This window comes from Etheostoma cragini, chromosome 3 (genome assembly GCF_013103735.1).
Source record: "Etheostoma cragini isolate CJK2018 chromosome 3, CSU_Ecrag_1.0, whole genome shotgun sequence".
Lineage (NCBI taxonomy): Eukaryota > Metazoa > Chordata > Actinopteri > Perciformes > Percidae > Etheostoma > Etheostoma cragini.
In genome coordinates, this window is record NC_048409.1 from 19,537,846 (window position 1) to 19,548,928 (window position 11,083).

Below are 11,083 nucleotides of genomic sequence, written 5' to 3' on the forward strand. Positions count from 1 at the left end.
TGTACCAAATATTACCATTGATTTTCTCAGGTGTTCAAATACTTATTTGCAGCTGTATCATACATATAAATAGTTTTAAAAAATCATACATTTTGATTTCTGAATTCTTTTTTTTTTTAATTATGTCTCTCACAGTGGACATGCACCTACGATGACAATTTCAGGCCCCTCCAGGATTTCTAGGTGGGAGAACATTCAAAATAGCAGGGTTTTCAAATACTTATTTTCCTCTCTGTATACACGATGTAAGAAGTGGAAGAATTAAAAAAAAAGGAATGCAACAAAGTGTTGATTTGAGAGGAGAAAAAGAGATAAGTTTGATGCCAAACAAGATGGGAGGCAAGACAACAACAATAGATGCAGACAAAGACGGGAAGTTGTGTCGAGCTCCTCAAAAGAGACGAGGCTCTAGGGTCTTCCACCTGCTCTGCAGCAACCTCCACATCCACACACTTCTCAAGAAAGCGTGTGCTATGAGACCAGAGACCAAACCTTTATTTATAGTTCAGTATATACATAAGTTACAACGCATTCAGGAATGCAAGTTTAACCCCTAAGCCATGTTAGAGGGTATAGAGTCTTTGCATAAAGATAATGAAATAGTTCATTGTAGAAAAGAATACCACAACAAATATGGCCCATTGAAATACCTCATACGCAGGTATTTTGAGGTAAAAAGAAATTGGAACAGAAGGTAGAAAGGAACACCGTGGAACAAAAGGTGGCTGAGTGACAATTGCTCCCCCCTCCTCTCCTTATTTGTGCCCCTATGCTCTGTGCATAGTCTCAGAATCCATGTCTTCCACCTCTCCCTCCATCTGTCCCGCCCGTGATATAATCAGTTACTTCCTTTGACACAGCACCAAAGCCACAACCCACTTCCTGCTGCCAACACTGCCTAATAAGGACTGCCTCAGCCTGAACAATCAATATGCCCACATACATAGATCCTAGATTTTTTCCTAAAAGTAGTTAACATTTTACAAATACATCAGGGGGGTTGTTGTCAATCATAGAAAAGTGTATTCTATCAACTTTAAAGCACCTTCCTGCAATTGTGTTACTTGGCACACATATCAGAATAAACGTGCCACAGTAAATGATGTTTGGACAGTGGAAAATGACTTCAAATATATTAATATCAGTGTAATAAACACAGATAGAGCTCCAATGTGGAATGAAAACCAAACATTTTAGAAAGGTTATTTAAGTCTATGCTAAGTAGGTCATGCCTATACAATAAAACGGCCGATTATAGCTTATAACAGCGCTATCTAAACTGATAAATAACAAGATAATGCATGTCAATCACATACTTTATCCGCCAACTAGCAATGTACAATGTCCAAGCACATATCTTGGTCAAAATTATTACAAGAAAACTACTTTAAATGTTTGTGTATGTAACAGTTTAAGCCAATATATCATTGTAGTATGTTTGTAACTCCCTTATGCTGAGGGTGTTCAATAATTGAAAAAACAACAATCAATTGTATTTTTAAATCAATTGCTTTTCACACTTATGATTTTTAATTCTCAGTTTGACAATGTCAAAGTGGATGTACACATCCCAACGGGTTGTTTGCTATATCTTGGATATGTGGTTTTATTATTTTAACTTAAAAGGGAATAAAAGCTACACATACCTATAAAACTAAGTCACAAATATTTTGACAAAAGCGAATAAAGAAAGTTTTTTTTACAAGGGTGAGAAAGCACTCCGGAAATGGGCTTAACATTGACAGGGGACTTCCACAATCAATGCCCCTCATTCACTGTGAGCAGGTTAAAGCTACCTTGGGTTGGATGGATAAATACTGCAGCGTTCTCAGATCTGCATCAAGCATGCTGTTGATGTCTGTCCCGCAGAGAGGGCTTAAGGGAACTGGGAGGGGGCCTAGACTTCGGACTGGGAAATAGATGCATATTTAATGGCAGAGAAAGCGAGGGCTCAGGAGTGAGACGAAGCAGCTGTATTATTAATAGAACTATGGGCGTTGAGACGCCAAAAGCGTGTGTGGCACACGCGCAAAAAGACAAGGCCCCGCGCATACTCTCGCACCTGTCATTCTGCCAGCACATGTGTCCCTGTGTTGACCCAGTACACTGGGTGTAACAGGCTGTAGAAGACCCACAGTTGTATTGGACTGGACTGACTTAGTACCGGAATGAACCACGACAGGCGCAGTCGTAAACTATCTATTTCTGTCCTTCCTCGGACAAGGACCACCAGTTTACTAGTGAGGACACAGTCGCTGACGGTGGACCCAAGTCAAATGGTCACTTAGCTTAATAGGTTTTCTGCAAAGCACAAATAGGTCATGATGTTCTGGTAGGGTTTTGATTTGAGCCGCCAAATACCTCACAGTAAGGACTTCACAACAGAGGACTTGAGCACGGGTAAAGATCAGCGATGTTTCAAATTGCGCATATACTTTGAAAAACACTTGCAAACTGAATGCAGTCTGTCTTCACTTGTCGTTATTACAGCCACATTGAGTTCCTCAGCACTCTGCGGTATCTCGGTCTGCAAGGGGTTAACAGGAAACTGTAGAGCACGGCCGGGGCACATGCTCTCTTGGAAATGTCTGTATAAGGCTGTGCTCTCAGAGCTTTCCCCCCAAATGTGCTGGCAAGTACAGTCAGGCCCAGTAGCTCTGTCTCTTCCCTCCTCCATTTACCTGACCTCCCACCACGCTCCTCTGCCACTCTCCTCTACTTCCCTCACCATTCTCTCAGATTTGATTTGATTTAAAATGATTTAACCAAGATCTGTCTCTCCAGTGGCATTCATGCAGAGATATACATTACATAATGCTGCAGTTCATAGTTATATTCGCTGCAGGGATAAGAAGGCCTGTAACATAGTATAAAGTGGAATGGATAGGAGTACATTCATCTTGTGTATCATAAGACAGTCTTACTTAGCCAAAAAGCACACATAACATCAGCCTTAAAGGGGATCTGGAGCCCTCCAGATCTTCAACTTCCTGCCATCCAGCTTCAGCAAGCTAATCCACGATAACACGTACCGTCTTTTCAACCTGGACCCTATTTTACGAGGTTTTATGTATAAGTGCCTGATGGGAAATACAATCTTTGAAATTAGTCCAGTATTATAGATTTAGATCCCTGCAGTCAGCAGTGGTGAAACAAGCTTCATAATACCGCTATATGAAAAGCCTTCCCCCCCCCCCCCCCTCACAACAACACTTTTTAAATGATGTTCAGGCTTTTCAAGTAAGTCTTGCCTTCAAGAATAAGTGTCTTTCTCTGTGGTAAACAAAAAAAAGGAAAATACAGCAGGAGTCACACTCTTGTGTCATCAATAGAACTTTTTTTTTAATTGACACCCCCCGGTCAATTATGAGACATAAGAAACCAGTGTCATTGTGAAACCAGACAGAGACTGACAGTCACTTAAATGTGTCTGTGGGCATTAAACCACCTCATCCTTCTCTTCACGGCCTGATAAAAATAGAGACAGCATTTCACAGATGACGCATGATAAAAATAGATATTGTTAAAAAACGGTCTCTATATAATGTGTACATACATACAAATGCTCTATGTGTTTTTACAGTGATCATTTACAGTTGAATTAGAAGTGAAACTTGCACTTTCTACCACACCACCTGGATAGGTGACACCAGACACATGTGGGAAAGTCACGTTGGCCTGCAGTGAGAAGTGAGAAAAGAAAGTTTGTTGCAAAGAAGCAACATGGGAAAACACGACGTGCCAGCAAAGGAATGCATACACTATTATGAAACCCAGGCTGCACAGGTTAATCAAGTGTGGTATCAGAACATTTGCTTGTTAGTTATTACCATAATGCAAAAGAGACTGAATTGTCCTTTGAAATAAGTGTTTTGCAGCTTCATTGCACACACTGGACGGAGGTCATGATGGTGGTAATGTAATTCACCTGTAATGCTGACTCGGACATGGAAAGTCAACACAATAGCTTGGTAACGCAGGCCTGGCCATCTGACAATCCGCTGTCCTCAAACCACCCTTGGGCCGGGCCCTCATGACTCAAAAAAAAAAATAATAATAAATAAAAACAACCTTTCTGAACAACATACATTTGATGGAACCCCCTTTTTTCTCATGTCAATGTTTAGCAACTATCACAGACTGTAAAAGTAGGCGCAAGATAAGCTTTCAAACTGCAAAGTGCACTTCGCACATTGATGCAGCTACTTTATTTCCAAATATAAAACACAAACACAAATTTAAACACATATGCAAATTATTCTGGAGATTCTGCGGTTTTCATGTAAAAAAACAAACAAAAAAGTTCTCTTCTTCTTTTCTGAAATACGTGACAGTTAACATATAACTTAGAACAAGGAAATTAAAGAACAAATTCACAGGTTGAATGAAATACATTTGGGCCTTTTGGAAAGTGAGTGATTTTTAGAGTATTGTTGTCCTCCTCACAACAGTAAGGGCTGAATAAAAAAATTAGACTAGGGCTATGCTAGAAAAGTAGATCTCTATTAGACCTCATTTTCCTTATTCCTCTGCTAACTTATTTGTGGTTTTCAGCCTGTTTCTTTCCACATAGGTCTGAGCATGCTGCTAAAGCACAAATAGACACACACATCCATTTGCTGCGGGCTACTGCTTTCTGCCTCCCAAGTCAGCAACACAGAAACAGGTTTTGCGTTTTCAGCTAGTCTTAAGCATTTCTTCTCAATATCTTTGTCTGAATGGAGTCAGACATCTTCAGTTAAAACTCCTCTACTAAGAAAACACCTCCGCATTCTTCGACCACTGACTCATCCTTTGCCTGGCATCGTTTATCTAGCATTTAGGAAAAGTTGAACAGACGTTTGGCCAAGAACTTTCATTTTGTTGTGTGACCACTTCAAGAGTGGTGATGAATTCCTTCCTGCTTGTGAGACAGTGTGGGGGAGTTGAGGGTGTGTGTGTGTGTGTGTGTGTGTGTGTGGGTGGGTGGGGAATGTGGAGGGGGGTGACTACTCACACACACTCAGTGCCCATATTTGGAACAATTTTACCTCTGTCCTCCTCACTGAGCTCAATTCCTTTTACAGGTTGTAGCACATCCTCCTCGATGAGGCAGGTCTACTTTTCTGGAGAAGAACAATCCACTGAGAAAAACTCCCCCCTCCTCAGCTGCATGGCTTGTACACAATATCCTTTACACTAGAGAATAAGTGTCTTCCCTCAACTCTGAGCCCAAAGATGACAAAAAATTAGAACACCAAATCATAATTTCTTCTTTTCACTCATTAAGTGGCATGAGTGAGTAGACGTTGACCGTACATTTGCCTACCTTGCAGATAGTGGCTACTTAGATAACAGTCCTACAATGCATTACACACACGAAACGCTGTTGAACGTCAAAATTTTTTCATTTAATATGAACAATAATGTCGCTGTCAACAGACAATAGATGGGATTTGTAGATCTTTGATTTCAGTAGTCGAAATCTATCTATCTATCTATCTATAGCCCTTTCCACATAGTGTTGTTTATTCTGTTACTGACTGAATCTATGTACAAACTAAACAGCCAAAGTTACATTCAGGCCAATATTCACCCATGACTAAGCAGTGTGCCTTAACTATTTTCAGCCTTAAAAAAAAAAAGATAGTCCTCTTTTGACCACTCAATTGACCTCAACATCAAGATCCCCAATGATGCCATTCAAATAGACCAGAATGCCGCGTAGACAGAAGGATCAGACAGAGTCGGAGGAGCAACAATTGTTTCTATAAACGTTATTTTGTGTATTGCTAATCAGGCAAAAAAAGTGTCACCCGTGCGGAAAATGGTTTAGTCTTTAACTGAAGAAGGCAAAACAGGTTCTCCTTTTAAGCCTGGCCTTTTCTGTTAACTTATAAACAACAACCCAGAGTGTGAGTGGTGCCTAATGATAATATAAGGAAGCTGCTGCCCAGTAAATAACCTGCTGAGTTTTTCTTCAATACTGTTTTACTAATGCAGGCTTTGTGTATCAGCAATCAACATCATACCAGATAATTGAAGTTCAGATCTGAGGATCTGTAAGACAGGAGTGCTTAAGATGGCTGATAGCATAAAGTAGTTTTTATACCAACTGGCATCCATTACGCTCCATTAAGAAGTGGACCCCTGATGAACTCCATGTATCATTGTGCCATTAGCAGTGCTGACCATACAATATATCACTACAGCACTTCTGCCCACAACAAGCTTTGGTTTCACTTCATTGTTAGACCCAGGCTCTCCTTTAGTGGGGATGATGTCACTCTCAGTCAGTCTAATGCAAAAAGACCACAGGGTTTTTTAGATGTGTCTTCCACTTCATTGGGCCACGGTAGAGCGGTTTGTCCTGCTTTATTTAACGTTGGTGATGGCCAGTAAATGTGGGTATATACATACACAGAAACGCTTTTTGGTGCAAACGCATGTTTTGCATCATTTTTGCCGATCATCTGAACAAATCCTGGAAACGCACTACCCGAAGAAAAATTTGAAACCGGCACCCTTGTGTCTTCGTTTGGACGGCAAAGCTGCATACTTGCGTATCGATATCATCGTCACACCCGTCAACCTCTAGCCTTCGACCTCTTACCCCTCAACGACGTCTCATAACAACAACAACAACAATGGCGGACTGCTTGAGTTCCTGCTATAAGATAATGAGTCTATTAGGGTTACTAGTGCAAAATATACTGTCTGTATACAGTGCGCAAGCTTATGCGCATGCTCCCCCTCTTCTCCGTTTTTGGTGTATTTCTGTAGCAGAACCTGAAATTATGCTACAGAAGACAGGGGGGCAAAAAGATTGTTTTGGTACGTGTGGACGTGGCCTAAGTCATGTTCCCCCTATAGTTGTACAGTCCTGGTGGACTGCCAGGCCAATAGGAACCCCAGTTAGAAATCTTTTTTGAATGCCGAATATCCATTGTGTTTTCCCTATATTCATTCTGCAGCGGCGCACCGAGGAAACTTTCTGTGGTTAGTTCAAATCTGTAACAGCAGGACAGTCAAGTGTGTAAACTGCTGAAGTCAGTTGAAACGTCTTGGCAGCCTAATAGGTTACAAACAGGCTTGGTAGTGAACATGCTAATGTCCTGACGGATTTGGTGTTTCAAGCTGAGCTGGACCAGAGAATATTCAGTCAAAACAAATCGGTGATGCCGTTTTGCCCTCACTGTTCGGGAAGTTTGCTAGAAGTGGCGTAATGTAGCATTTGATGTGGAGTAGGCATGCACGATATTGTGATTTGAAAAAAAGGCTAATTTTTACAAGATGACATAAATAGCTCTATTTGGAAATAAATCATTACCTACTATTGCTGTGGTTTTGTAAGGGAATGCATCAAAATAGAAAATAAAGTTAAAAAAAAAAAGTATTTTCTAATGTGAACCATTCTTTGTTTAACTTTAATGCTTTATTATCACCAAAGCAAGTAAACGTTGTGACCACTCTTCTGAAGTTATTTTGGAAAGGGAAATCAGGTAAAAATACTCTAGATGACTGACCTATTAATTCATGCTAAAGTGAATAATAATAATAAATTTCATGTTGTGGTCGACTAGCAGGGCCTGCTTTGGCTGTTTGATAGATCTATCAACATTGATAGTGATTGGTGGTTTGCTGTGCATGCAGACCTGCATGTCACGCACTAGCAACAAACTATGCATTAAACACTAAAATCAGTGTAAACACCATTTACCTCAAATTGTTATTGCCTCTGGTGTGCGGGGGTAAGTTTGGAAAAAACTCTGTTTATGTTCCCACTAAAAGTAATTTCAACTATGCAAAATGTATAGTATATTAACTGTATTTGGATACACTTTACAAAAGACAAAAAAGGAGAATCAGAAATGTGTCCATCTGCTAAGACATGCAGTTTTACATAGCTTTAGCTATGCATTTAAGTGAAAAATGAAGGGATCTTAGAATACAAATATTTCTTTGCTTAAAATTTTAATTTTTAGGTAGATTTTAAGGAGTAAAAAACAGATCAGTTTATACTGTGATACACTGATAGACTTCAAAAGAAAACAAAAACGCTGTGCAACTGTGCAAAGGAATTAGAAGAACAAGTAGAGACCCATCCCAACACACACTGTTGTGAAAATTACACAACACTGTGTCATAAAAAGGATGCTATCACAACACCAATGAGTGTCAGCTTGTTGTCCTTACAAGGAAATACATGCAATATTGCTAAATGCCTTAAATAACAGTTACTGTCCGGTTGGGACATAAGGTCAAGACATTGAACATCTGATAGAAGAAGACGATATGACTGACAGCAAAACTGCAGCAAGCTGCATTCCTTTCCAGTTACTGCCTAGGCAGAAAAAAAGCTGGAGCCGACACACAAAAGGATACTGAGGGGGAGGCCGTGTCCCTGCTTTTAGGGCTGATCAATAAAAAGCTCATGCAAGAGTGTAAGGAAGGAGAAAAGTGGAAGAGCCCAGTTTTGCATTGCTTGCAGGCATGTCAAGCTTCTGAACTGAGCACCGGAAACTTGTTAGATTGCAAACAGTCTAGTAAGCAGATGCATTACACCTGTCTGCTTACGTCATACACTTTAATTCCTGAGCCTGAGGCAGCCATACTGCTGGTGTCTGATTGGACATAAGTATTTTAGTCACAGAGACCCAGTCAATGAGTCATGGTGGGAAACAGGAGTCAACTCTGACAATAACAGTGAATCATTATGAAGATGGGTGCACTTCCTGTGCCACCTAACCAAAGGATGAGATAGTCTAAAATGCCGATACAGTGATCTTAGCATTGGTTTTTATTTAGGAGTGTCTGCTTTGAACCAACAGATGTGCACTAAAGGTGGTCATTGGAGAGAATGCTTTACGAGTGAAGTAGCAGGACATTTCTAACGACTTCAAATGTAAAATGTAGCGTAAAGTTAGGACGCATTACTGAAATCTTTTCTCAACTGGGTCAAATTGTTGAACTTTTGACCAATTGACTGCACTTCTGTGTCAACATTCACATACCACAGGCACAAATGACAATGAGCACGAGTGGAGCAGCATTCCAGTCTTTACCTATTACACAAGACGGAATCAACTGTTGAGGCCACAGTGGAGGGCCAACAGGAGCAAAATCCAGATCAAGTAAGACCTACTATTATCAAGACAGATTTCACCTATCAACAGCTGGAGAGACCACTTTGAAGGGCATGATGAAACATGAAAATAGACAAAAATGCAATTGACTTTAATATTTACATAGTGGGTTTGGTGCAGTCTAGTTGCTGCACTGGTTTATGGTTGGGGAAGTATTTTTTGAGTGCAGCTGAGCAATAAGACAATAAAGCAGTTTGCTTATCTTATTGAATGATGTGTAATAATTCAATTTAGTACCATAGTGTGTCTTGTACTTTCTTCCCAATCCCTTACTCCTGCAGCATTGGGAATTACCTCATTGTGGGATTAATAAAAGATTATGAATCTTTGGTTCTGACAATAACTCCCACACCACAGGCATATCAAAAAGAGAGAAAAAAAGAGTGAATTCTTCGACTAATTCTATCATTTCTCATGCTTTGCTAGACAACATTCATAGTAAAACTGCATATGTATTCTGTATGGTATGTTACCATAGTAATCTTTTCTGATCATTGCATTAACTTAATTAATATTTTTGATAAATAAAAAAATGTTATGCATTACTGTGATTGTTGCAGAATTTTAGGCAGCTAAAGTGCCTCCTGTAATCAAGCTATGCAGAAATATGTGCAAAACAAATACAAACCCTGGACCAACCCATGTGCCGAGCTACGAGATATTGTTACAGTAAGGGAAGTGCAATAGATTGGAGATAAAGAACTAATCACACAGGTTATCCGCCCTGTACCACTGTACTCTGGTGTATCTTGTGGTCCTGAATTAAACTTGCATCCGTCAAACTTTCAAATGACAAGAGTTGGCCCTTGACATAAGTGGAGTGCTGCTCCATTTCAATGTTAAGGACTGAGGGAAAGGAGAAAAAAAGGCCCAGCCAGGAACCGTGGGTTTAAAACATGTAATTGCCAACTGCACAGGCTGTGACAGGATATGGAATTTGTGTACATGGGCTTTCCACTGAGAAATGTAGTTCCCAGTGCAAACCTCGGTTTTCCCAGAGGGTGAAAATAGTAAAAGAGCGATTGGTTTAATGTGTGGCTTTAAAATGCATGACACGATATTAACAGCAAGTGTATTCTGGGCAGCAGTGTGGCTCGAGTCATTGTGTCACTGAGGGAGCCCCCTAGGAGAATTCACCATGCTGAAGTGGCTTTGAGCAGGACATTGAATCTTATTCACATGTTCTATAAACTACCCTCACCTCAGCTGTGAATACACCGTTGTTCACTTGTGATTTTATATGGTAGTTATATTTGCATGAGTGGTTTAGTTTAGGTAGCTATGTGCACAATGGTACTTAACTGCATCAGCCAAATGAGCAAAACAATAGTCAACATGGAGTGTTTAAAACAAATCTCATTTTGTAACCTGACCGGTTTAGCAACCCCAACCTGGGAATATTTTCCCAAAGTCAGCCACAACGTTACAGGCTTCCAGTACAACCTTGCTTACTCCAATACTTTCTGATACACAAGCCATCAAGTTAGCAAAGGTCACAAAACCTGCTAAACAGCGTGTGCCCCAGTAAGATAGTTAAACAACACCATAACAGACAGATGCTCGAGTTATTTGTTCACGAGAAATGCGATGTAATGTGTTGAAAACAACTGCTGTGGCGGTTAAACGTCTAAGCAGACTCCCAAGAGATATTATAGGGTCAGTCGCCTTTGTAAAACCAGTGGCCGAAACACAAAATGTAGGCTGGAAACACAATGAAGATGAAGGGATTTGAGCCGCTTTACCCACCTCATTGTTCGGCCAGAGTGGAGGTCCTCTCCTCGTAGGGAAGTTTGGCTGACTTCAGAGTTTAAGCCCGGCTTTAAAAGTCAAACTAGTAAAATAAAAAAAACGAGACAAAACGGCGAAAAGGGCGCATCTACACCCGCAAACGGGGTAGCCACTAGCGCTATAAAGAAAGCACACACCTCGACAATTTCCTGGTTGTGTGGAACGGGAGA

General features: G+C 40.4%; 2 protein-coding genes across 4 annotated transcripts in view; both read right to left on the bottom strand.

Moving 5' to 3' along the window:
* vaspb (vasodilator stimulated phosphoprotein b) overlaps positions 1-11,083 on the bottom strand; it is a 23,717-nt gene that overhangs the window by 12,416 nt on the left and 218 nt on the right. For all 3 annotated transcript variants that reach the window (XM_034867405.1, XM_034867406.1, XM_034867404.1), the window contains exon 1: positions 10,872-11,083. This exon is cut by the window's right edge and continues 218 nt beyond it. In XM_034867405.1, the coding sequence (XP_034723296.1) occupies positions 10,872-10,876 (5 nt within the window). In that variant the 5' untranslated portion in view covers positions 10,877-11,083. The remainder of the gene's footprint in view (positions 1-10,871) is intronic.
* snrpd2 (small nuclear ribonucleoprotein D2 polypeptide) overlaps positions 8,353-11,083 on the bottom strand; it is a 14,538-nt gene continuing 11,807 nt past the window's right edge. The window contains exon 4 of the mRNA XM_034867412.1: positions 8,353-8,363. The gene's annotated coding sequence lies outside the window, so the exon portion shown is untranslated. The remainder of the gene's footprint in view (positions 8,364-11,083) is intronic.